General features: G+C 41.3%; 1 protein-coding gene across 3 annotated transcripts in view; it reads right to left on the bottom strand.

The window, feature by feature from the left end:
* Positions 1-27,906, bottom strand: part of dpysl3 (dihydropyrimidinase like 3) — a 52,185-nt gene that overhangs the window by 14,598 nt on the left and 9,681 nt on the right. For 2 of the 3 annotated variants that reach the window (XM_074611082.1, XM_074611083.1), the window contains exons 3-11: positions 13,006-13,094; positions 10,780-10,964; positions 8,722-8,886; positions 8,078-8,139; positions 5,861-5,941; positions 3,645-3,713; positions 2,334-2,454; positions 1,062-1,218; positions 184-325 (exon numbers count right to left, since the gene is read on the bottom strand). In XM_074611082.1, coding sequence (XP_074467183.1) covers positions 184-325; positions 1,062-1,218; positions 2,334-2,454; positions 3,645-3,713; positions 5,861-5,941; positions 8,078-8,139; positions 8,722-8,886; positions 10,780-10,964; positions 13,006-13,094 — 1,071 coding nt within the window. Of the gene's footprint in view, positions 1-183; positions 326-1,061; positions 1,219-2,333; positions 2,455-3,644; positions 3,714-5,860; positions 5,942-8,077; positions 8,140-8,721; positions 8,887-10,779; positions 10,965-13,005; positions 13,095-25,041; positions 25,242-27,906 lie in introns of those variants that run through there. The other variant, XM_074611084.1, reaches the window with a different exon arrangement.

Here is a 27,906-nt window from a genome sequence, read left to right as displayed (position 1 = left end):
AATTTCACTCTAATTCAGAATAGCCAAATGGACTGTGGCTTGTGAAAGCGTCCTTAAAGTCTAGAGTACATCTTTATGTGGATCTCTCATTATTTGTTTGCTTTAAGTCCTTTCTCCTTCCTCTTAAATTTGAAAATGGAAAAAGCTCAAAAGCTAAAAATAAAACAAAACCCTCGTCCTCACCACAGCTTTATCCCAGATGAGGGTCATCCTCTCCTCCACTCCGTTAACACCCTCTGGGATCTGAGTGAAGTCGTCCTTGCCGATGGCCTTCTGGGCCACGCTGAAGGTACAGTGAGCACTGCCGGTCACACTCAGGTCTCCACTGCGGGACAAAGAAAACATGAAAATACAGAGTTAAGAGGGAATTATGCCAGGAAAGCACAATCTGTGAACACAAGTTAAATTCTGCATCACAAGGAACGATCTTTATTTACTTTAGCAGGGGAGGCGCAACAAAACAGAACGAATATGCCTCGAGCAGATACCGTTACTAATGTTTTCTGTTTTCATATGACGCTCTAACTGCAGTCATATGCATTCATTTAACTTATACAAAAGGCAGTTTTCTTATTTTTCCGTTTTCACACACATATATATATGGCATAGTAGGATACATAAATAGTGACAACATGAAAAATAAGCCCCTGCACACTGTCAACACTTGGTACATTTATTACAAGCTGCAATTCTATTCAAGGATCTTCATCAGTCATAGTTCCTGTGTGGGAGCTTATTCGTGTAACTTCTTTGTTCTTCTTTAAGATTCCTAACTCACAATAATCACCAAGCTAGAACGCCTTCTGATGAGCGAACGGTTGGAGAGAAAAGTGTTGTAATTAAATCAGTCATGCTTTATTTGCTGCCGTACCACTACGTACTGTACGGGAACCATGGAGCTAATTACTGATCTGTCTAATTGTACTGTATCCTGCTTTGCCTTGTGTCGTGCTATCTATGCACAGTGTTGTAATATCAGATGATAATGTGTCGCATCGTGTCTCGGCCGAGCACGAGATGATAAAAACAACCTAACCAGAGGGAGATGCTGTGATGCGTACCTGGACAGCAGTGTGTTCAGATAGTCTGGAGTGGTGGGATCGGGGCTGAGAGGAGGTGATGTTACAAAAGCAGCAGCCTTGGCCCAATTCTTGCTCCAGTAATGCGTCCCGTCAGTCCCCAGGCTGGCCGTGATTGGCTCCCCAAACACGACGTTTCCTGGGGAAAGAAATAACCATAAAAATCTCAAATGTAAAGCCTATTAAATTGATTTATTTGAGTGATTCTTGGCAATTACAAAATCATGAGTCGCATCAATGAAGCTTGATTAATTTGTCAGCAGTTTAATCTCACTAAAAGCTTTGGTGATTCATTAATTCAAGTGTTTGCAGCAGAGGAACCAGGCCTAATCTCTTAAAAAGCCAGACATCACCCTTGGCAATGTACATATTTCACTTTGACTCTATTGTAGTGGAACTTGTTCTTCCGTGCATGATAAGTTAGGGTTTGATTCCTGCCACTAACACTTGTCTGCTTTTGTGTTTCTTCATGGCCCTTTGCCCTCACACCTCATTGTTTCCTTCTTGGTTTAAATGTCAGGAAATATGTTTGGGAATAGTTCCAAACAAAGCCCATAAAGGCATGTAAAGGGTGTACATGACTGAGAAGTCTTTCTGGGGTCAGCCTGTTAAAACCTCATGTGGCCTTTTGCCAAAGACATCTAAACACACATTCTTCCTCTCTGCCCTCTCCCCTTTTCCTGTTCCATTCTCAAAAACTGTATATTTCACAATCCATCACGGCCAAGCAGCCCCCTCAGTTCACCTCTGCTATTTCCTGGGACTGTGAGGAATAGGCTGTGTGACAGCCCAACCACAGAAAAAGACCTGAATGACAAATCTGGAAATTCCTTTGAGAATAGCATCTTTTTTCATTATGTCAAGCAGAGCCAAAGTCCGTGTGCATCAGCAGCTTGAGGACAGACAGTAAAATCATCTTATAAGGGCATAGGTGCAACGATGCTGGTGTGTGCATTCCAAACGTCTCAGAAATCAGACGGAAAGATGGCTACCAATGAGCAGAAATACAATACTAAATAAATATTCAAAGCAAAAAAGGTGGGCAGCAAAGTAGTAATGTTCTTTTCCTAGACTATACATTATTTTAATGGCAAGTTTCTTGTTAGTTTATACTGACACTACGTAAGTATAGTGTCATATCAGGCAATCACCGTTTTGTTTTTTTAAATGAACCTAATGCTCATTGTATATAAACACATACAGTAGTTTAAAATATTCTGCATTGTGCGGTGAAGTCTAAATGCCGCTCGTTACCTTTTTTCCGGGCCTGTGAGATGATGTCAGCGGCACTCTTGCTCATGACCCGGGTCACGTAGAGAGGACAGTTGGTTTGGCTGGCGATGGTGATGGCACGAAACACCGCCTCTGCCTCCAGCTACAGAAGGGGACAGGACATTGTGGTTGACTTGGGAATGTTTTTCCCATTAGGAAGTTCTCAAATACACTTCAAATATGTTAACCACAGAAAACTATGTATTTTTGGAGCCGTATTATTTGAATATTTTAACCAAAATGACAAGAGGAAGCTTATAATTTGAACATCATAAACTGGAGAGGTGAGGGATTTATTCAGTAACATGAAGGTCAGACGAGAGTGCCACATTGTGTTTTATTACCCTAATTTGATTATTAAATTCCTGAAATGTTTATGATACAAGAAACAACTTTCAATACAAAATGGTAAAGCGGTTGCCAGTAGAGGGTCAATGTTATGCCTCCAGATGTGACGACTGTCTCCTTCATGCTGTCTGATTATTGTGTTCTAGTCCACAAGCTCAACCTGGGTCCAATAACCAATAAATTAAAACCAAACAGGACACCAGATACTGATAAAACACTAATCCAACTCGGTCTCTGCTCAATTAAATCACGTTACCGAGCTTTTTGATCCTTAAGACGCCACTTAACTGCGTGACACTACAAGACTGGAGGGACAACTCCACCGTGCTGCAGCACAGAGTGGAAAATACCAGTCAAGCTAAAAGGCAGAGAAGTTGCTGAGTTGGCTTTCATCTTGCTGTTTGTTGAAGGAACATGAGCGGCAACAATTGGGGGAACCAGATAGTTTTCACCCAACGCCTCTAATGTGAAACCACATGGGTGTAACAAGAACAATGTGTGTGTGTGTGTGTGTGAAGACCAGTCCAGGAACGTCATCATGACGATGTGAGTGAGTGTATGATCACCGGAAAAAAACATAAAGGTATTAAAAGACATTAAAACAGCCGATATCTGTATCTAAACAGATATACTTGGCTGTTTCAGTCTTCAAAATGTTCATGACTATGGCTGTATTCAAAACTGCCTACTACAAACTACTGACGAACAGCAGGTGAGTTAGACTGGTCCGATGTATACTGGAGATTTCTTCAAAATCAAAACGAAATCTGGGTATTTTTGGCATACTGGAGATTTTACTTTTGTTTGCATACTACAGGCTACACTTTGGCCAAGTCAGTACGTATTACTAGTATAGTATGCAGTTATACATGCAGAATACAGCCTTTGTGTTTAAAATAATTTAATGTATTTAGTATAAAGGTGTATGTACAGTGTGTGTTATACCTCTTCTGGCCTGCTCAGCACGTGTCCCTCCGGTCCAGTGATACCCATCTGCAGCATGCGGGCCTGCTCCTGTTCAACAAACATGTAAAAAGTAGGCTGCTTAGCTCAGAGATGATATATGTGGGACAATTTTATAGCGTTCAGTGGTTTGAGTGTTTGGGCGGATGTAAAGTTTTGGTCACACTCCAAAATGATATTCTGCTTCTCTCCGCCTGTGTGAAAGATATGAGCAGCAGTTTTATTATCTGGGTCAGGCCACACACAGAGGACTGTGGGAATCCAGGGATTGTAGAGGGTGTTAGTATACATGTATAGTAGACCTACCTCCCAAAAACTCAAGAGGTGACCCCTGCATGGAGACACTTAGAGTAGACGTAGCATCTGTCATGTCACCATGGATGATATATGAGGACATGCTTGCCCAAAAAGGGCTAATTTTAAGCGTTAAAGGAAAATTACAGTATTTTTCAACCTGGGTTTTATTCTCATAATTTGACCATTTTCACTTTGCGTCATGCTCACTACTGCCGTCGTACAGATACAGGAAACCCACAAGACAACTGAAGAAACTGTTTGCGTTCCTGCGTCCACTGCTGCTCGGAGAGGACAGTCAGCTCTCCATAATGGTCCTTTAAAGGTTCTCAATTCAAATTCAGAACATTAATACAGCAGCAAACAACTATTCGCTATGCAAAAGTTATAGAGGAGTAATGTCTACCTGAGCAGAGAATGAAGTCGCTCTCCCTCTGTGTGTGTTGTAATCAGAGCTTCTCTGTGCTTTTATGTAGCCAGTCTGGCCACTAAATTAGGAATCCTGCTATAGCGAAGGCATGGCCCGCCCTACTCTGCCTCTGATTGGCTAGTAGTCGCTGCCTTCATTGGTTGGATTGGTTAGGTTTAGGCATGAGGAGTGAGATTGGTTAGGGTTAGGGTAAGAATATCATAGTGAGGCAGTTTAGGGCGGGTCATGCCTTCGCTATATAGGATTCGTAATATCGTGGTCTGGCCGTGCGTGCATGTCAGTGTGCACTGTTATCACCATTAGCTGCTAGCCGCCGGGTTAGCCGTCACCATGTTGAGAGCCGTGCAGAGGCAGAATTTCTAATTGAGAACCTTTAAGGACATTTTTGTGTTACCTTGTTGAAACGAACCATGCAATTTATGAAATGATTAGTAAAAAATGTTTAGTTACGTCAGCCAGCAAGTTTTTCCACAAGTAGATGCCTATGCAGGTAGCTACCGGAGCTAATCCATGGGGTTTCATTTCTGTTTACTTTAAAGGTGCTTGTGCTGTTTGCCCCCTTTGACTGACTCTATGTTAACCCAATTTCTCCAGAGAGTTTGCATAAAAAGTTAGCATGACCAATTATAAGAATGGCCACAACTATGAGAGTAAGACCAAGGTTGAAAAATATTGGAATTTTCTTGATGGAAAAACATTTTTCAAAATTTGCTACTGTACCAACACACACAAATTCACTCATAAGATGTGAACTTTGTGAAAAAAGGTGCATTTTGTATTTGTATTTCAGAAGGGAAATTTGAATTTTCCTCAAGCGAGCATCTAGTGGTCATAAGAGGGACTGTCACTTTAGACACTTTGGCAATGGTTTCAGCACGTATCCATGGTGGTTGTCACTTGGTTACAACATGTCCTCTGTACCACACTAACACTATTTATCACACACGAGTGTAAACAAGGCCTCTCTATCTCAGGAGCTCTAAAGTAAAATCAGAGCATGACATAATCTGGGGGTTCATGGAAATCAGACTCACTCAATGTCCTAGTTTAATACTGGATTGGAGATCTGGGATTTACGATGAATCGGATCCAACACACACACACACACACACCCAGTGACAGAATCCAGGCATGGTCTGGAGCTCTGAGTAATACCAACCCTCTCAATCCACCAACTATTGCGCTTCATTCACTTTCATTTGACCACAGCACAGCCCTGTGTAAACTACACCCACACATTAGTGCCCTGCAGGAAACGCATTCTCCCTCTCATCAGTGACAGTGTTTAGTCTGTAGGTAGAGGAGATTCACTGCGATAAGCTGAAATAAACTGACATAAATCACACTAAAACAAAACACATCAGAGAGTTGGACACGAGACAAGTAATTAAAGAGAGGGTAGTAAAGCATACGAGGCAGGGGAGAAACGGGAAGAAGAGCTTTATGTGTCAGTTTATTTATCTTTTATCTTTACCTCAGCGATGATCTCGCCGTTTTCAGCGTGGACCTCAGCGATGCCTCCCCTCTCCGCCAAGAAGGTAAAGATTTCATAGAGCTGCAGGAGAAAGAAACAGTGAGAAATTACAGTGGCACTGTTTTTATGTTTAAAATCCCGCCTGGCTGTTTACACAGGAATCAGACACTCCTTTTTATCCCGGGGGTCAACCCGAAGCCACAATTTAAAAGAAGCCCACAATTTACATGATGTCTACCACGACACGCTGTGATTAGTGTGTGTGGTCTCCAGGAATGGTTAAACTGAAGGGGGGATGAGCTGCAGTTGCTGTTATGTCACTGCACCACAGCTCCTTAGTGAGCTGCATGACATCAGTTTTTCAAGCTGGACTATTTGAGTTGCCTCATGTGCTGCTCAGAGCGACCGAATTAGCCACGGCTGCATGAGAAACACCGAGAGTCTTGCCTCACACCGTCTGGACTTTGTTTTTCTGCATTCACCAGCTAAACTTGCAGTATGAACTCACTATGTTATGCATCACAGGCCTCAAGTTACATAAGGACAGAGTGTTTCAAGGGAGAAAAACAGATTCATGCTTTTCTAAAACTTTACCCACTAAGCTGGAAATTTTGTGTATTATGGGGAACGCAAACTCATAATTTACTCACTTTTTTAGACACTGTGTCATTGCTCTGAGCAAAAACATTGCCATGTTTGCATGCTTCTTGACTATTCAGTTTCCCGGCAGTGTTTGATTTCTATTGATTTCAATTGCTCTTATTTGATTACTTAAAGGCATAGTTCGAGTGTTTTGAAGTAGTGTTGTATGAGGTACTTATCCATAGTCAGTGTATCCCCTACAGTAGATGATGCTTGGCACGCCACCAGCTTGGAGAAACAGACAGGAGTTACCGCACGTAAGCAAAGCAATGTAGTGCTGTGGACGGGGGCAGCAGCAAAACGTATTTTAGCACCTAAAAGAAAGGCTCACCTAAAAAAAATCCATATCAGTTTAAGTGTACGTTATATTTAGAATATTTTTGCCGGTTTATCTTGCCGTGAGAAAGCTATACAGTCTATGTTTCCAACGGGGAACTGAAGCCATAATCTATGCTCTCGCCAAAGCAACCAGACTCCATTGAAAAAAACTGCAATTTTATCTCGCAGAATACGGGAGTAGCTGGTCTACCGCTTCCTTGATAGGTTAGTTTGTTTGTGTTCTTGTGTGACTTTGTTTAGTTCTGATTCACCAAAGTCACACAATAGCACAACCAAATTAACAAATCGAGGCAGCGGTTGACCAGCAACCCCTGTGTTCTGCGAGGTAAAATTACAGTTTTTTTCAATGGAGTCTGGTAGCTTTGAAGAGAGCATAGATGGATACAACGGCTTCAGTTCCCCGTCAAAAAGGGCTGCCTAACAGCAAGGTAAAGCGGTGAAAATATTCTAAATATAGCGTACACTCAAAACTGATAATGATTTATTTAGGTGGGTCTTTCTTTTTGGTGGCTAAAATGTGTTTTGCTGCCGGCCCCGTCCACAGCAGTACATTGCTTTGGTTCTTTGCGGTAACTTCTGTCTGCTTCTCCAAACTGGGGGCGTGCTGACCCTCATCTACTGTAGGTAATACACTGACTATGGATAAGTACCTCATACAACCACCTTCAAAACACCCAAACTATCCCTTTAAGTAATCTAATAAGAGCAATTGCAATGAATGCAGCTATACACATGCCATACAGCACATAAACACATGCATTGCACTTGTTGACACTAAAGATGTTAAAAGATAGGTTCTGATTGGTCTGTGTTAATGAATACTCATATCCATATGTGCATTGAAAGAGTTTTTGGGTGCGGAAATAATTCCTCCTGTTCATACCAGCCATGAAGAGATAATTTCCTAACACAATTCCAATTTAATGAGTGGGGGGAAATGCCACAGACCTCAGTAGTCTGACGTAGCAAAATCAAGTGGAAATCCAACAAATTTACAGTCTTTTTAGTACAAAATAATTCCAGCTTCCTTGCTGAGCTGCAGTGGAAAGATAATTTATACTTAAAAGGGAATTTTGTACTAAAAGTAAGACAGACTGCAGAAGCCTCGCTTTAGCTTGTGGCTTAATTCACGAAGGGAGAACGGTGGATTTTGATCCCCCATCTCTTTGCTGCCAGTATGGAGAGAAAGTAGAAATTGCATCCTTTAAAGTGTACACTAAGTTAAAGTTATTGTACCTCACTGTTGCTCATCTGGTAGTAGTCCTTGTAAGCCATGTAGACCTGGAAAGAATTTACACCTGTAACAAAGAAATACAGAAGATAACATATGTGAAGTGATACTTTAAACCCCCCTAGAAAGGTGAAAGATTGATATAAAAATATAAATGTAAAACAACTTTTATTGTCACACAATTGTACAGCACAGCACACAATGACATTTAGTCTCTGCATTTATCCCATCCTAGTATTAGGACAGCTACTATACAGCAGGGGTGGGAATCACAGAGTAACTCAAGATACGATCCTATCATGATACGCCGCCCACGATAATGGTATCACGATCCAGCGATTCTGCGATACTCGGTACATTGCAAGTCAATCATCTACGATACATCATGATATCTGAGTAACTGAAGAAGGAAATATACCCTAAAAGGGCAAAAAGCAGGAATCATGTATTTATTCACAGCATTGTGGTGTCAGTTTCACAGAAATTTGACAACTGAGATGAAATAATGTACAACAAAATGCATAGAGTCTTAGCTAAGTGCCTCTTTAATACACACACACACACACACTGACTTGATCTGGCGCCAGTGTATCGATAACATATCGCAAGAGGAAGTACTAGTAGTAATAGTAAGTAGATGTTATGTTACCTTTCTCCTTGATGAGGGTATCCACTTCCTGCTTCACGCTGTCGTTCCAGTGGGTGATGTCCACGTGGAGGGAGTAGTCGCAGCAGCTCTTCTCATCGGCCCACTGCCTCCACTGGTCGTAGGCCTCCATCAGGCTGCAGCCGGGATCTGGGATCACGTGGTCCACTGGAGGAGATGGACGGTAGAGGAGAGAGGGATGAAGGGAAGGAGAAGGGAGAAAAGGGTTTTATGAGAAGAAGAAGGTGATGGATGCAGAGAGAAGAGGTGGCAGGTGAAATGAATAGACAGGGTGACAGACAGGGTGATGTCAGGATTTGTCCGCCGGTGTTTCTACTCTCTTGCATAATCAGCTGTCTGTCTGAGTTCCTGCTGCGCTCAGCTGATGGAGACCGACCTTGTCAGATGTCACATTACATTTTTGGCATCTGTGTCTGGGTGCTGGCGTCCTTCAAACTTTTGTTTTTGGTTATGTAGCCACGATCAGTTCTTTAGATTAGAGTTTGGCACACAACCCTAATGAGACCACCCACACGTTGGGTGACTGAAACATATGGAAGTTCTTGTGTTACAGTATTTAGTGTGTTGCCAGGAAGATTTAGTGGAAATTTGGATGAGGAAAAAACCTGGCCATCGTAGCTGAAAGAGATTTTAAAGCAATTCTTTTTTTATTAGGTTATGTAAAGTGTCTTGAGTTCCATGAAAAGCGCTCTATACATAAAATGTATTATTACTATTCATCAAGATCGTAGTAATTGATAAGCTAATAATGATTATGTTCAATAGAGCTGCAACGATTAATCGATTAATTGTCAACTATAAAATTATTCGGCAACTATTTTGCTAAATTGATTAATCGGTTTGAGTAATTTTTTAAGAAAAAAAATTCTATATTCTCTGATTCCAGCTTCTTAAATGTGACTATTTTCTGGTTTCTTTACTCCTCTATGACAGTAAACTGATTATCTTTGAGTTGTGGACAAAACAAGACATTTGAGGACGTCATCTTGATCAACAATTTTTCACTATTTTCTGATATTTTATAGATAATAATCGACAGATTAATCGACTGAAAATAATAATAATTATGATTAATAATTGCATTATTTACTGTGTATATAAAAACAGAGAGAACGTGCTTTCCTTTGTTCATGCCTGTAAGGTGATTATCCATCCTCATTGTCTGTTTTCACTGAAATTATTCATAGAGAGTAAATCCTCCATCATGCACAACAGTATCCCCGTGCTCAGAATATATCCCGCTTCATCTTACTCAGCTGTAATAAAATAAGACCGCCTGCTGGCTCACCAGCTGACTGGCGACTTTATCTTATTAAAGATGAGCCAATCTGCTTATCTGGTCTTTGCATGTTTAATAGGATAGAGCTGGAAACAGCAGTCACCAAAAAAAAAAAAAAAATGTTGTTTACTATGTCCAACCATCTGAACTACTATTTTGTTCACCGTCCCACAAACACAACATCGTCTGTTAGTGCAGACAGACATATAGAGTAGACAATACACACAGAAAAGATACACAACCCAGTGCAGGTTTTCACTTTCTCTCAACACCCACTGGATTATAATCCCTCAATGAATGGAGCCCCATGAATAGAGCTTACTACAGTAGCACGTCTGTTAGTGAATGTGTCCGTTTAAACACACTGGCAGACAAGCAGCAGAGTGGCGGGCAGCTCTAAAGAAGTTAATGGTATTAATGAGACTGTGGTGCCTAGCAGCTGTTAGCTGTGATAGCGTCTGTCTGTCCGCTACATACATCCCCGTGGATGTACATGCTGACAGACACTGGTGCTGTATTTCCCTGGTAGCAGTGTTTCACTCCCCCTTTCCCGATCCTGCCCCCTTACACTCAGTCTTTTGTATGGTTCCTGTTTTGGAGTGCTGCCCAAAAACAGACCAAAACCGCTTCCCATCTCTTTCTCTTTTCCTTTGTTCGGGTCTCAGCCCTTTGTTCCTTTCCTTTTCCCCCTCTTTTTAGCTTCAGTCTGTATCTAAAACTCAACTTTATTGTGTTTACGACCTTTTTCCTACAGCCCTTACCGATCATGGTCGTGCCCCCGGCGAGAGCAGCCTTAGATCCCTGAGCGAAGTCGTCCACGGTTGTGGTTCCGCGGTACGGCATCTGGAAGTGGGTGTGGATGTCGATGCCGCCGGGGATCACCATCTTCCCGTTGGCCTCGATGGTCTTCACCCCACCGGGCACGATCAGGTTGTCGCCGATCTGCCTGTCGAGGGGAAGAGGATGTTGTCATTATTGATGTTGCATTCACAAAAGATGTTTAGACAGCAGAAAAAAAAATTCTGGGCCTATTAATATTTGTGCCAGAGGTGGAACCAAGTCATTGTTTTGCAAGTCACAAGTAAGTCTCAAGTCTTTGCACTCAAGTTCTGAGTCAAGACAGGCAAGTCCCAAGTCTTAAAACTGAGTTTTTGAGTCGTAAACAAGTCATAATGCGCTCTTCACCAAATGTGATGACATCTTCACAACAGAGTAACTGGCGCCAACTGCCGCTCAGTAACGTAAGGTATCAAGTATTGTCAAGTCAAAAGGCTCAAGTCCAAGTGAAGTCACGAGTCACTGGTGTTAAAATCCACGTCAGGTTGCACGTCTTTTTTTATTCTGTCAAGTCGAGTCTAAAGTCATCAAATTTATGACTCAAGTCTGACTCCAGTCCAAATCATGTGTCTCGAGTCCACACCTCTGATTTGTGCTATAGCACAACGAATAGAGTCTGAATCTGGGATGTGACTACATTGATATTATGCTGATACACTTTCAAGTAAAGAACAAATGCTTAAAGCAAGCAATGCCGGCAGGATGTGGCTGATTTCTTAATATGTAAAGTTATTCATTTAACTTTAACTTTGGCCCAAAAACAATAGCAGCCACGCTTGAAGCAGCACATTGTGACCATGACAACACATCAACATTTCAACCCTGCTAAAAAAAAAAAAACCCTGCTGTTCAGATTTTATAGAGGACACAAGCCAGCCAGACAGAAGCCAGTGTCTCTGTGAGTTGTGCCAGCAGCCCAATGGTCCAGCAGGCATCTGGGTGTTTATTATGCAACACCAGGCTTTCCATGGGTGCCTCTCTCTGAGCTGCCTCGCTAAGAGGGCAGGGGGGACAAAAGGCCTGTAACTGGAAAATCAAGTGAGAAAAGGACCGGGGAGGGGGGGAAGAGAATGACGGAGAGGACAGACTGATTCAGGGAGACACAGAGAGAGGAATTCACCCAAACTGGTGGGACAAAAACAAGCTCATACACATAAACTTGTGGACTAGACTGGCTGTTACCACCGTACCTTGTCTTTGACCCAATGGAACAAACTCTCAGCAGGACACTGTGTGCCTGATCAAGCAGCTTGTGCTCATGCATTTATTCATCGAAGTTTCCATATAACTCATTCTGGCGGGAGAGTTCATTAGACTGCTATATTTAGTTTGGGTTAACCTAGACTGCAATATTTGCACTTGACTTAAAGTTTCTTTGTGTCACTGAGAGCGATGCAACACCTGGTGTCACCCGTCTCAAGGTCAAAAAACGTTTTGTTAACCCGTCTCCTCCCCCTTCTTCTACAGATTATAATCATAATTAAACACATTAATATGTTACTAAGCAACCAAAACCTGAGCACCGCGATGACGATGTGGCAGTAATTTAGCAGTAAAATACTCGCGAACTGAAAAATAGGTGCTTGGGAATGCTTATGCGTTGCTCTAGCATCACTCTGGCATCACTCTTGCATCACTCTTGCGTTTGAGCGTGCCTGCCGCAGGTCTACATTGACAACAATAGATTTGAGCTCGCAAAAAACGTGGCATATGTACGGGCCCCTAAGTCAGTTAGTCACTCATAGGGAAGCTTTATGCAACAGATTGTATTAGATTTAAGTGTCTATAGCAAGTCTGACTTAAAGTTGTATTTAAAATAAAGACTAGGTCTATCTATATGCAACTGGCCCCCTGAATTCCCCTTCAACATTCACTCAAATTCACCTGGCCGCCTCATCTGATGGAATGATCAAGATGTCTTATTATACATTTTGCAAAATCAAAACATGTTCATTTCTGAAAAAGCGACCTGCACGCTCATAAGAAAGATTCAGTTTAACATGAGGGAGAGGGAACAGATGAGATACAAGCAACTTGAGTGAAAAATAGCAAATGGATGATGAGCCTGAGAGCGAGTTGGGGGTGGGGGGGATGAAAGTAAATGGGAGTGAATAAAAGCAGAGCAGAAAGGAGGACAGTGAAGGACTTACTTAATGACGCCATCTTCCATGTAGATGTCGGCATGGAAGGACTGGTCATCATTCACGATCCTCCCGCCCTTGATCAGAAGCCTGTCGCTCTGTAGAGAAAGGGAAGGGAAGAAAGGGAGGAGAAATAGAAATGTTATGATTCAATGCAATTCTCTTCCAACAAAAGACCCACTTTGGCTTGAAGCATCCTCAAGTAAGCAAGTTTAATTAGAGGACGATTTACTAGGCCTGATCATTTCTGTTGTATATTTAGAGCTGGACAATGCTGCTCTATTTCTCTGTAGTTAAATTATGTCCTTCTTTTTTCCACCCAGAGGAGATGAACAATGTTTCATTCATTCATGACTACGAAGAGACAGGGCATGTTTGTCAGTGTTGTCCCATTTAAACACACCACATACAGCTATGGACCACCCTGTGGGTCTGCCTGTCCAGCTCTCCCTGTGGTCTTGTTCTGGACCACCTCCGGGGTCTGAAAAGTGAAGCCAATGAGGAAGTGCCTTAAACTTGCATTATTTCTAATAGCCAGCAGGGGGCGACCCCTCTGGTTGCAAAAAGAAGTCTGATTGTATAGAAGTCTATGAGGAAATGACCCTACTTCTCACTTGATTTAGTACCTTAGTAAACATTGTAAACATGAGTTTATGTTTTCAGTTGCTAGTTTCAAGTCTTCTTCAATACAGCATGATGTTCATTTAGTAAATTATGGCCCCATTTAGAGTCAAATAGACCATAAAGCAGGGGATGCTTTAGGGCGTGGCTACCTTGTGATAGACAGGTCGCTACCACGGCGTTGTCCGGTCTCGGTGTTATCCGTGTTTTCATCTTACAACTTTAACCCTTTCCCAGTGTGTTTTCAGTTCATTGGAGTTAATCATAACCTTTTTGGTCGCCTAATATGTCTTATTCAGCGTTCGGTTGTACTTAGCTCCACCCTCTTGAGTCACATGGTTATAAATAACCAGGATGACGATGGCCAAAAACCATGATGGTGACGGCCGAAATGTCAAACTCGAGGCTTCAAAACAGCGGTCCACAAACCAAAACTAAATGGGTGACGTCACGGTGACTACATCCACATCTTATACAGTCTATGGTTTACATCAGCATTTTCTCAACATTGTTGTTAAATGAGTCTATCAAAAAAAAAAGCAAGCATGATCCAGCACCATCATGAAAATCATTGTGTTAACTTTGGTAATTTAGCTTTCATCTGTTGACTTTGCATACATTTGTCATACAAGTGTCACCGTTTTGACCTTATCATAGTTATTTTAAATTAAAAATGTTATGAATTTCATTATAGTCCACACCAAATGTTAGGATGTTTGTCTCGTACTCAACAGGAAATGGTCTAAAACACTGAAGTGCTGCTTTTGTGAGACTGCTTTTCTTTATCGCTTGTCTGCTCTGAGGTCAGTGTGCCCATTTAAAACTGATCTAATACAGTGACTAATATAAGATTACTGGTGCATAAAGTGATGCTTGTGATCATCATCTTTGTCAAATGTCATCATGATATCTACATTCCAGCTTGCAAAGATAACATTTACTTTGAAGCATTATTAAGCGTTCTTCATGACAAGTTAGTATGAAATGGTTGGTACCAATTGATTTTTTAGGTTTTCATCCTTTTTCTTAGTTTCATATTATACTACAGTAGTATCTTCACTCTAGCTTTAAGATTGAGCCTGCTACAACCTCTGAAAGACACAATAGTGCCCGGGTCCGCCAGCAGGCCGTCGGATTGTTAAGAGGTTAATATAATAAAAGATTGATACTTGACGTCAGTGTATTGATACAATATTGCCGCACAAAATATCACGATACTATGCTGTATAGATTTCCCCCCCACCCGTATCTGGGAGTGCCAGTTTGATCACATGTATGCTTCACAAAATCAGCTACTTCATCTGAGATACACATTTTACCAAGTAATAATGATAAATATTAAATCTAATTTCAGAAGACGGTATTCATAATGACAGACAGGGAAGCTTTCACTGTAACTCCCCTGGACCGGTCATGGTGGTAACATTTGGGAGGCTGACATTTTTGCTGTTGGAAGCAGAACTGAAGCTGCTTTTAAGGACTGATCATGGATTAACATCTTAACCACGTCTATCCAGATTGTGTTACGCAACTGGATGCTGTTTTCTCAGTTTAATCCATTTATGTAACAGACCAAATAATATATTAAACAAGACAATATTGCTTATTGATCATTTGAGGGCAGCATCCTTGTCACTGAATGTGATCGGTGCTCTAAAATGAAGCTGCAGAGCGTCCTCACATCTGAGAAACCCTTCAACCTTATATTTCGTAATGTGGTCTGATCTGGGCGTTGCCATGACGCCACACAGTCAGACATCAAATCTGCTGCTGCCGCTGCACCACGGACTGAATCTAGCAGGGCGTTGCCATGGCGACGCGGCTGACTGCAGGGAGATGGACTAGAAAGGAGGGGAGACTGGGCGCCTGGTTTTGCTGACTTGTTGGATAGCTACTTCAGAGAACAACTGGCTGCCGAACAAGGATGGAAGAATACATGGATAGAGGGGGAGTTGTTAGTTGGTAGAGGCGGTTTGGGGATCTGTGGGCACGCTTTGTTTAAGATGGTGGTAAATCGACTGGCCACATGAAGATAGGCTGAAACACATGCTGTAATTCTCTGTTTTATGAGTTTCCTCCTAAATAGTGCCGTGTCCACTCCACACAACAAAAACCTATCCAGACAGAGAATGTCTAAGGGGCTAACTACACAATACATAAATTAATCAGACCCCAAATTTGATAACGTTAGCTGTTGCTGCCAGCGTCATTCTCTGACCAATATATAACATTAGCAAGTGCATATCAGCGACATTACCATCTTCATCATATCCCAGTTGCTGGGCGATCTCAAGCCATTTATTGTCCGTTATTTGGTTGTTGAGGTAGTCCTGTTTGTCGTACGTTATCCGATGTTCAGAAGGGGACGGTCCATTGTTATTCTGATACACCAACAATCGTCCGAAAAATGCCTCATTGTTCCAAAAATACACTCTCCGTGCAACAAACAGAGGCACATGGCTATTTATTATGCAAAATGACGGCGATCAGTTGGAACAAAGGATTTCATTGGTCGAACATATATTTCTGCAGGCGGAAATCCGCTGAAATCAAGATCCGTCTTAATATTTTTTGTCCCTCGCACGAATGTTCCGCAGGGTCGTGTGAGTAATAATGTACAGCGAGCCGGTCATTATTGTGAAATAAACCCCTTCAGGGTGATGCAGTCTAGGGATGTGACGGTGAGGACATTTTCCCACTGGTTAATAAACTTGTGACAGCACCGGTGTTACCGATTACACCAGACATTTTACAAGAAAGGATGACGACCGTTCCGTCCTCATCACGGCGATTGCCTCAATAACGGTTTGGTTCCCTTATAGCATTGGGTTTAAATCTGAAATATTGCCAAATAGGCGTGTTTGCTTTTCGCTTCGACACCAAATCCTCCGCCGTCTCTCGGTCTGTCAACTCTGTCTCGTGCAAATTTTTTGGACGAGAATCCGTGCTTGGTGTGAAACGGCAAGCCTCAACCTTTATGACATTAAAAAACTGATGATATTAGGTTGTGCCCTGAACAAGTATAGATTCAGTAATACATTCACATTCTATAAGATGGCAGTTCCTCGCTCTGCTGAGAAGGACAGACTTCCACATTATTTTCCCAACAGCACATGTGTGCAGTGATTTACACCCCTGGCTGTGGACCCAGTGTTTCATCACTATAATGAACTGCAGCCACTCCCTCACACAACAGGAAAAAAAGGAGGAAAAAAAACCATAATACGGTTTTGTATGTAGCTCAATTGATACAAGCTCCATATCTGCTGAGCTCATAATCACACACTTAATGTGTGTTTGTGTGTTCTTGTGTCTTTGTATATTGGTGTGTGTGTGAGATGTAGATGGTGATGGAGGAGTGTGTAACAGAGCCCAGAGCTTTCCTTGGAAACCACACCCTGAAAGCAACACATTACAACACACAGTCATCAGCGGCAATGACTGCATCAGACGAGTAAAGACTTTTTTATCTGATTTATAATACTGCAGCGAGGGGTGTGCCCTCATGCATGGGTGCCTTACTGAAGTGCTTCAGCAGTCTCTCTCACACACACATATTCCCCCTTTGTCAGTTCCTCCCCACTCGCCTAACAGCATGCAAGAGACCACAATCATTTGCCAATCAATAACATTTCCATTAAAACCACAGCAACTGTCAATCTGCTGATTTCAGTATTCCTCAGTTAGTGCATCTGCCAGTCACATACATAATTTATTGCTATGACTGTGTGAACTGTATTTGCTAATAGCCTTGGGTTATTTACAAAACTAGATGTTAACTGTCAAAGAATTTCAAGAACACATGATTTACGTAACTGTAAGTGGCAGTACTCTTTGGCAAGGCAGTATGGGTGAGCAAACTGTCATGCTTTTTCGAAGACACATAATCTGAAAGAGCAGTTCCTCATTAACGCTTCTTATTCCCACTTCATAAATCTAAATGCAGACCGAGCATTTATTGTGGCTTTTTTCATGGAATATATGACAAACAGGCCGCCACATTTCCCAGCGCTCATGTCATTCCACCACAAACAGCAATATGTTAAACTTCCAACATTCAATAGAAAACATAAGAAGTGACAGCATGTTGTTTCCAAACGTTGCCACGGTTATGTAGTCAATGAGTGCCAGAAGACTGTTTATTGTTTCAGGACGTATCCAGGATTCTGTCATTTCTTTCCAAAAATGATTTCTCAGCATTATTTTGTTATTAATAAAAGGAAACGAGGGATAGAAGGGGGATATGACACGTGGCAAGTGGTGAGTGGGGGGTATTGTGGGTAAGCACCCGAGCCAACCATAGCACCAGGAAAACCTCCCATCAACTTCACTTCATTACATTTTTTACAATTTCACATTATAAGAAATTTCTTCCTGATTATTCCTCTTGTTTGAGTCAAAACCATGTGTGCTATTATGTGGTTAACCTAACCAACCTAACCTAACACATTGTTGGTTTCACACAGGACTCAAACAGCGGTCTCCTGGATGGAAGCCCTGTGTTTGTTGGACAACGTGTACGACCAGATTGTTCCACAAGTAGCCAGTTTACAAGCTCATTTTAAACCAATAAAAAGCTAAATCATCGTCAGACGATAGCCGGTGGGTTCCCAGATTGCATTTCGGCCAAATTCTGCCTCTTTCGCTCTCCGCATGGACTGTTTACCTGCATTCAACCAAATCCTGCTTGACCATGATTGGACTCGGACTACAAACGGAAAGCAAAACGCTTCCAACACCAAAATCTTGTCCCGTTGCCTACAGATTCTTCACATGAATATATACATAATATGCATATTCAGAATCTGTTTATAGAGATTACCAGTGTAGTTACTTGAAAGCACGGTGCATCTCATACAGACGCTAAAGGGTGCTTTGTGCGTTGGTGTCACAAGCCAAGAGGCGTGACAAGCGTCAGTATCTGATGCCCTGGGAATGAGGACGGGCCGGCAAGAATGAAATTCAACTCTGCTTGGTAATGTCGCCAACCATAATGGGTATTGATTTCAGTTGATTCTTGCCCACACTTCTTCCTGAATCCTTGTTGGACATTGATTTTCATATTCCCTACCTTGTTTTAAAACTCCCATAATAAAATCAGGACCAGGGATACACATCAGTCATTGTCTGCCTGTTCAAGACGCAGTATTTCAGAGGCTACTGATCGGAATTTCATAAAGTGTCCAGCTTCTCCCACTGGTTGGATTTTTATGGAACTTTAGACAAACAAAGGGCTGCAACTAAGGATTATTTTCATCAATTAATCGATTGATTGTTTGGTCTATAAAACAAAGAACGTACTGTATATTGCCAAAGTGAAAGTCAATTGTTTGTTCCATTGCAACATCAGCCGCCAGCAGCAAAGCTACGCTTCCGCCTACTACCGGACGCCAGTAAAACGTCTGCCTAAAAAGTGCTGTACAAAAGTAAGACAGAATTATTTCTATTCCATTGTCATAGTCTACCAAAATGGCCTGTGTTGAACAAAACAATATTAGAAGATTGGATCATCATCACAGATTTGAACTGGAAGAGGTAACTCTCAATCTGGGATGAACCCATTGACCAGACATTGACCAAAAATAGTAATTTATGGGTTTCCCAGAATAAGTAGCTACAGTGGTGAAGAACAACCGCAGAGCATGTCGAGTAGAGGTACAACCAGACTGAACAGCCTTCATGTATGCACATCTATCTAGTTCTAAAGAGATTCATTTCAATCGTTTGTACACTGCGTGGCTGGCATCCTGCCTACATGTACCAGAACACCCAACAAAAGAAAGTCTTTACTATAATTTGTTTGTGTTCAAATCTTATATTCTATTAAAAAGCTATGAATTATAACTATGACACAACAAGCTTGAATCACCCCATTTTTTGTCATCTCATCTCAACCGGGTTTCCTCAGAGTACCAATTTCTATCTATTTTTTTCCAAATTTTTTATATTATGTCTCTCGACTTTAATCTATAACATAATTATATTAGACCACACAGATTCATATTAGCTTAAAGGGTTAAGACAACAATGGTGCTGTTGATGTTGATTCTGATTGGCTCTGACCTTCCAGGGTCACTGACCATGTCCTCGTTTGTCAATCACATCTCTGTTACAGCGCCCAGTTTTTGGAAGGAAGGAAAAATGATCTTACTGGATGAGCTGCACACTGTAGTCATTGTAGTTTGTGCAGTACGCGTTTATTCGCCAGAAACAGACAATATATAGACTATAGAGACATTAGGTAACTAGCTATATAGGTGGTTAACTAACTCACAAAATCGTTTAAGTGGTAGTCAACTAAGAATTTCTTTGGTCAAGGACAGGATAGTGCACTAAGCTTAGCTGTTATTGGCCTATAAAAAAAACTGTGCAGTACAAATTGAGGTGGCAAAACACATAACCTGCACAGCTGGAGAGTGAAATAATTAAAAATATCTAATGATGTTTCACCAAAGATCCAATGAAGCGACGCATTTCAGTTGATCTAAACCCTGAGTGGTGGAAACATGGACTCATCTTCACTTCCATGCTTGTTTACGTGCGTGCGTGACTGTGACCTACTATCGGCGGTTGCTGGGTAAACAGTGGAGGATTTAGTGTTTCGACAAATTCAGACAGTTGGGAGGAGGATTAGCTTTAACACACATCACGCAATCACGACTGAGGTCAACCACACATGTTTATAAAAAAGATCTGCTCCAAGTTGCTGGAGTATACTAACGCCTGTCATTAATCTAAACTGATACTAGATGTGATTTAGGAAACTATGTGCTTCTATCTGCTTTACTCCTCCTCTGATCTAAATTTGGAAGTCATTGGAAAAAAAAAATAATTAAAGCTCTTTTTTACCTTCCGCAACTGCGTCCTCCCTCTAGTGCTGACAAGCTCATCTATTAAATGTCTGGCAACAAAGTGAAGTTCAGGTGGGAAAAAAATATCTCATCGTTCGACTCTGAAGAAAAAAACAAAGCACCGAAAATAAAGCGCCTCTCGAAGCACAGGAAACTGTCATTTTCTGTTACACAAGGCAGCAGGGGTGATCAGAAATAGACGACAGGATGTTATTTTTGTGCTACTACGCTGATATGCACTGACAACTTTTTTCCACTTCCAGCAGACTCGAGGGAGAAGCTCATAAACTGGGATGCAAATTACTAGTAGCCAATTCTCCGTGGTTAATAAATGGGAATGGTATGAAAAAGGCCAGAGGGGCTGTGAAAGGAGACCTCCATTAGCTGTGACAGAGCCCCTTGTGTGGGAGGCAGGCAGGGACCAGTGGAAGAGGGAAGTCATCCTGAATGCACATGCACACCAGTTCCTCTGCTTCAGCCCTGTTGCCTAGCGCGCAAAAAAATATTTACTCTTCACCCCAAACTGCACAGGATTATTTTCACATTCTGGAAAAGTGAAAACAATGAGACGTATCAATCTAAATTAATAGCTCCTGTCAGCCACGGTCGCAGAGAGATCCTGCTTGTCTGGATTGTTGTTCTTGCGATAGGCTGTAGTCGTGTAACCATGGCGACAAGAAAAAAACTCAATATGGATCCGATTGAGCCAAAACAGGTTGAAAAATAAACTCTCTCAGTCAAGAAGTCTGAGAAGTGTGTGACTGAAGTGTGTGTCGAGTCACATCCCCATGCACACGACAAACCAAACAGGGGTTGTATTTTTCCTGCCGTCGCAACTGTATGTCGGTCGCCATGGTGAGTCGCACGGCAACGCCTGGGCGGCCTCGGGGTGTTTTGTTTGCCCACTTTTTGCTGCAGCCCTGCGTGGTGGTGATGGCACACTCTGGTGCGGTGGAGGAGTCCTGTTTTGTGGTGCGTCAGCAAGAGGGGAACGGGTTTTCATTTCCCGCCGTCTGCCGGCACTGTTTCATGCCCACAGATGCTCGTTCCAGCTGGAGGGGATTACTGATGACATGTACCGGCCTGGAACAACACTGAGGCTGCTGTGAGTGGGTATGAGGGAAGGGAAGAACCACACCTAGAAATCTGACAGAGCCACTGGCGGAGAGTAGACGCACAGAAACAACTGGAATAGAACTGGAAATACAGAAGGAGAGTCTGGGAGGGTTATGAGCTGATAATAAGGCTGTTGGTGGCAGTGATCTAGATGATTTATGACATCAGCACTTATTGTTCGTCCACTTACAGAGCTCTTCACTCTGGTATGGCTGTTCAAAACTATACATTTTACTTAGTAAATTAAGTGGGTGTGGATTCTTATTAATACTGGTAAAGTTGATGACCAGCAATGGAGCAAGTGGGAACTATTCAGAACCACTTACATGTGGTTGGCATCTTATGGTCAGACTGGTAGAGTATTCCTGCTCCAACTGATGATAGTTCTCTCAGGCCAATGTCACCAATATTACACCATCACTGTGTTTATGTCTTCAGGATAACAGATTCACAGTTGTCCCCAAAAGTGAAGCCAAATCTGGATCGCCCCCTGGTGGCTGGCTGCAGTATAGCTCATAAAGCCCGCCCCCTCCATGTTAGTGGATGGGACATGAGCCAAACTAAAAAGTCAAAGTACACCTCAAATACATTTTTCCCCAAAGATGGTTTCTGTCATTTTAGGTAGTTCTTATCACACTAATGTATGTTCAAGTGATAATTTTCCTGATAAGTTTGGCTTTAATTAGTTATTTGATGCTATAAAAAAGGGGGCGAGACGTCATGATTGACAGCTGCTCTGAGTGAAGTAATGCAGCCATCATGAGTCTGTGTAATAGAACATGTGCCATGTTGTTGTATGTATATTTAATTGCGTCCTTGGGTTTCTTGAAAGGCGCTATATAAATCCAAGATATTATTATTCTTATTATTATTGTGTCTTTCATGCTAAACAGCTATCGTGGTGCTAACGTAGCATATAGGTGGCTCACACCAACAAGCTGCGGCAGTGCTCGGCTCGTGATTGGCTCGGGTGGGTATGTGGGCGGGACCTTAATAGGGCAGCTCCACCGCCCGATCACGAATGCGTAGACTCTGGCTCCAAATTGCGTCTAAAGATGGATATTTTGGCTTCACTTCTGTACAGTGAGAGGAAGTGGAGACGCGTCGTCCATCTTTATATACAGTCTATGAACTGTAAACCAATATGTGCATTGTTCTGTTGTATTTCTGAGTAGCCAAGCATGTTTGCTGTCCCTAGTGGTTGATACAGGTATCATTTCCAGTCTCTAAACGCTGAAGGTGGAGATCTCCGATTGTCTGGTATCGTGAGACTAACTGTGTCCTGTATTATTAAAACACACTTGCCACTACCACCAGTAACCACAGGTGTCGCCAGATCAACAATGAATTAAAGGATTATAACTTTGATACGTTGGGAAAAAGACTGCTACCGTGATATGTTAAAAGCAAATACTGATTTAAGTGGTGAATACAGTGCTTCTTCATTGCATCATGTTTGAAAACCAATGAATTAGTCCCCTGTGAACTGAAGTGGTGTGAAGCCACTTTATCTCTGCTCTTGGTCAAGGACATCAATGAGATACTTTATACTGTGGTTACAGCTGATTAACATGTTGGTTTCAACTGAATGAAGCTCGTCTTTGAGGATTACAACAATCTCACAACTGAAAAATTCAACTTCTGTAACCCAGATGGCGTATACATCTCAAGGCCATCAAACTCTTGATTTCCTGCCTCAGTATTAAACTATGAAGAGAGCAGACAGATCTTATCTGGGTGAGTCTAGTGCTCTCTGTTGCAGCATCACTAACTGATTTTATCTGTGGATATGGGTGACGTAAATATATCATGCCATTTGCAAGTTTAACACCAAATTTCAACCATAAAGGAAAGGTAAAGGAAAAGAAACACACGACCTCTCTGTGGGGGGTTGGTAGCATTAAAATGCCCATCCCTATAATGACCATGCAAAACATGCCATGGAAAATTCTGGCCCACTTTAGCATATTACAGAGGCATGCCCTACTTTAAGGGTAATGACACCAAGAGCTCAGATGCAGAATATACAAGAACTCTGCAGGGCCAAAGTCGTCCCCTAAAAACCAGGCCTTTGGGTGTATTATCAGCTGAGGAGACGAGACAAAGGCTGTGTCTCCCACAGCCGAGCAACACACCCCTGACTGCAGCCTGTGAGCTGCAACAATGAGGACTGGAAGGAAGGCGTTTTCACACACAGACAGAAGGAGAGAGGGAGAGGTTTTTCTCTGCAGTTGTAACACACACCAGCAACCCAGCTGGTTGGCTGCGTAACACCAGCCTGAACTGCATTCAACCTCCAACCCTCGATGCTCTGACTTGAGCCCTGAATCCTTCTCCTTGCCATGATGCAGGAGTACAAGCGGCCCTGTTACAAGGCCAGCTAATCACAGCTCATCACCAATGGGCGTGGGTTCCCCCCCCCACCCAACCTCTCTTTTCTCCTCCTCTCCACTCTCCTCTGCACCATCAGCCTGCAACATGAACAGTAGCTCATGTCTGCAAGGGGACACATTTAAATCCTTAATATTAATATTAATAGTAATAAGAATAAATAACACTCTTTGTGGAAATAATGACATGATGCACAAAAATTGCAACAACAAAAAAAATGTAATCACTTTTGTTCAATTGTTTGCCAACTACTAGCCACAGGACAATATAATTAGGCCCACTTTGAAATATATCACTAAAAGCATCAAAAATGCTATAATAATAATATTGTATATTTTATATTTGTATGATGTCCTTGATTTTATGATCATTTTATCTGTGTAAATAAAATGTATTATTATTATTATTATTATTATTATTATTATTAAAATGGCAGAGAAAAGCTCAGTGAAAAATGAGTCTGCACATCACTGTGCAATGGATCCTCCCATACATAGAGATCAATAAGGCCCTTTGAGAGAGAAAGGGCTGAACACATTCATGTCAAAATGGATAAAAGGTGATTTTAATCATGGAAAAAGCATCACAATGATATTTTTGTGCTAAATATAAAAGGGTGTGCATGGGGGAATTGATGGCCTATATAAAGCACATTAATGCAATATTATAAATATATGGCATCAAACTATATTAATAAATCATTATTAAATATGATCATCATAAAGCCATCATCTATGCCTTGCAGACAGCATAAAGTCCCTACAGTGGGGGGTTTTATGGGCGAGCCGGCTGAGCCACACAGCATGGAGCGCCTCAACAAAGAAGATGCAGGACACCTTTAAGAAAACGCCTCATCTCTCTGCCTGGCTGTCACTATGGCAGCCGGGCATGCCTGCATTTTCATAGTGCGTATTTTTTCCAGCTGGTCACGTCTAATAGACAAATAGGAAAAGAAAAAGCCTCGAGTCGTGCTGCATGCATGGTGGTTTTATGGTGATTTTGCAAACAGCAGGCATCAAAGTTCCCACAGCACAGTTGAAGCATAAATAACTCTTTTTTTACTCACTGTGATCTTTGGGATGTTCTTTTTTCCTTGGTTATACATGTTGCTTTCGATTCCACCTTTCAAAATGAAGCTGTGAAAAGCAGGTATTCCCTCTTTTTTTTACGGATGCTGCAGCGGCCCTCGCCTGGATGGGAGCTTCAGGGAATGGTGGCCACTGTGTCAGTGCGATGGTAAAGTGGCTCGCAGACTGAGAGCTATAGGAGCGGCTCTCTCTGTGTGCTCACTCAACAGCCCCTCCCCTCCACTCCACAGCTCCATTTGGAAAAAAGACTGCAGTGTCGCAATCTTTCCACCGTAGGGCGCAGTGGAGCAGCTGCTGAACAAGCTCAGCTGTCTGCATTACTGAGCTGTCTTGCATATTTCCTTGCACATATATACAGCTTATAAAAATGTGTCTGAGCTGGTTGACAAGACACAACAAGACAGACAAGGACAGTTTCTACCCTCAGGCCATCACTCTGATGAACACTTCAATCAGTCGTACACTGTCAATAACCCTTTAACACCAAATATACGCCCCTGCTGCTGTTATAGATTATTATAATTTACAGTCTTTAGTGCACATTTTTAGATTATATTTACACTCTTTAGTGCACATTTTTAGATTATAATTTACAGTCTTTAGTGCACATTTTTAGATCATAATTTAGTCTTTAATGCACATTGTTGCACATTTTTAGATTATAATTTAGTCTTTAATGCCCTTTTTGCACATTTTTAGATTATGATTTAAAGTCTTTAATGCATATTTTTAGATCATATTTTACAGTCTTTAATGCACATTTTTGCACATTTTTAGATTATAATTTATAGTCTTCAATACACATTTTTAGATCATAATTTACAGTCTTTAATACACATTGTTGCACATTTTTAGAATATATTAACACTCTTTAGTGCACATTTTTAGATCATAATTTACAGTCTTTAATGCACATTGTTGCATATTTTTAAATTATAATTTACAGTCTTTAATGCACATTGATAGATTATAATTTACAGTTTTTAATGCACAATGTTGCACATTTTTAGATTATAATTTACAGTCTTGAATGTACATTTTTAGATCATAATGTACAGTCTTTAATGCACATTGTTGCACATTTTTAGATTATAATTTACAGTCTTTAATGCACATTGTTGCACATTTTTAGATTATAATTTACAATCTTTAATGCACATTTCTGTAATATGTACATATCATATGTAACTTTATGTACTGTAAATATAATAATATGTACGTACCTTTCACTGTAAATATAATTCCTACTCAGTGTACATACAGTATATACACATCTCCACATGTACATGCTGTACATAATCATCTAGTCCATGTATATCCATCCAGTATTTATTTCTTTGCACTATTTGTATTGTTTACAACTCCTGAACACTTGACTTGCATATAGACATTTTATTTTATTTTATTTCTATTATTGTATTCTATTATTCTGTTATTTCTATTCTGAGTAAGTACATTGAGAGAGCTGCATAAAAACCAGAGTCAAATTATATGTATGTGTGGACCTAGCGAAATCAACCTGATTCTGATTTAAAACTCACCAGTCTGTGGTCTATTCTGTATCTGTGTATCACTGCCAAAATCACAAAGGAGTTAATTAATCAGAGTAGAAGGTCAGTCATGATTTATTGATTAGAAGAGCATGTGTGGCACTGTATAGCCAATAATCACCATCATTATACTCGTTATTGTCATCCTCATTATCAACATTAGGTACTGAAATTATTTGGCTACTTTAAAATCGTATTGCACCATTGTAATACTGTTCACCATACGGACATACACAGAATGAATAGATTCAATTAATAAATAAACCCATTGGGCTTTGTTTGTTTTAAGCCCTGATGAAGATGAAGCTTTTTTTTTATGATTTAGCCACTATAAAGGCTAATAAATATAAAACTAATAAAGGCTTTTTAACATATTTCCTTCCACTAATTGACAAAAGAAACCTTAGATGACTAAGAACAAAAGGATCGATTAATCGTAAGAGGGGGCAGCTCTACATATTTCATAAACACAAGCACATCTGTTTAGATAACATGCATTTAAATGACTCCTAAATAAATTCAGGATCCCTTTTTTTTGTTTAAATAGAAATATTATATAAAAATACAAGATTAAACAGTAAATCTTTACCAATAATTACCTAGAGATTTTTGTTTTTCTGAACACAGAGGAGGGGCAAAATGGTGTAGCAGCTGTCACAGAGTCTGCCCACCACATTACACACCCCACATGTCCACTCACCACGACACACACACACACACACACACGCGCTCTCTGCATGCCCCCACCCGACCATGTGTCTCTATTGTTTGGACCTAAAGTGGATCCCCCTCCACTCCGCCGGTCGTTTCCTCCACCACTCCCCTCCTCTGCACTAATGCACCCATAATGAGGTTCAGAGACCTGCATGTGACTGAGGGTGTGCCTGTCTACGTGTGTGTGTGTGTGTGTGTGTGTGTGTGTGTGTGTGTGTGTGTGTGTGTGTGTGTGTGTGTGTGTGTACTACCATCAACTGGAAAATCATTCTCTCATTCAGTACATGCTTTTCATTGTTTTCAAGAAAGATATAAATTTACAACATAGAAGATTCAGTGTGTATTATGTTGACAGCACCTCATCTCTCTTTTTACTTTAGTTCGGGGCATTTATTAACAGAAATGGAATATAATATTCATAACTATGTTTTCATTAGTGTATTATCACCTGAAACTAAGAATGGTTGTGTTTTCGTTAGCTTAGAATGAGCCCTTCATATCTACATAGGGAGCGGCATGTTTCAACAGTAGCCCAGAATGGACAAACCAAACACTGGCTCTAGAGAACCTTTCGCGTTT

This window comes from Sebastes fasciatus, chromosome 16 (genome assembly GCF_043250625.1).
Source record: "Sebastes fasciatus isolate fSebFas1 chromosome 16, fSebFas1.pri, whole genome shotgun sequence".
NCBI classification, from domain to species: Eukaryota; Metazoa; Chordata; class Actinopteri; order Perciformes; family Sebastidae; genus Sebastes; species Sebastes fasciatus.
This window is presented reverse-complemented; position numbering and strand designations above follow the sequence as displayed.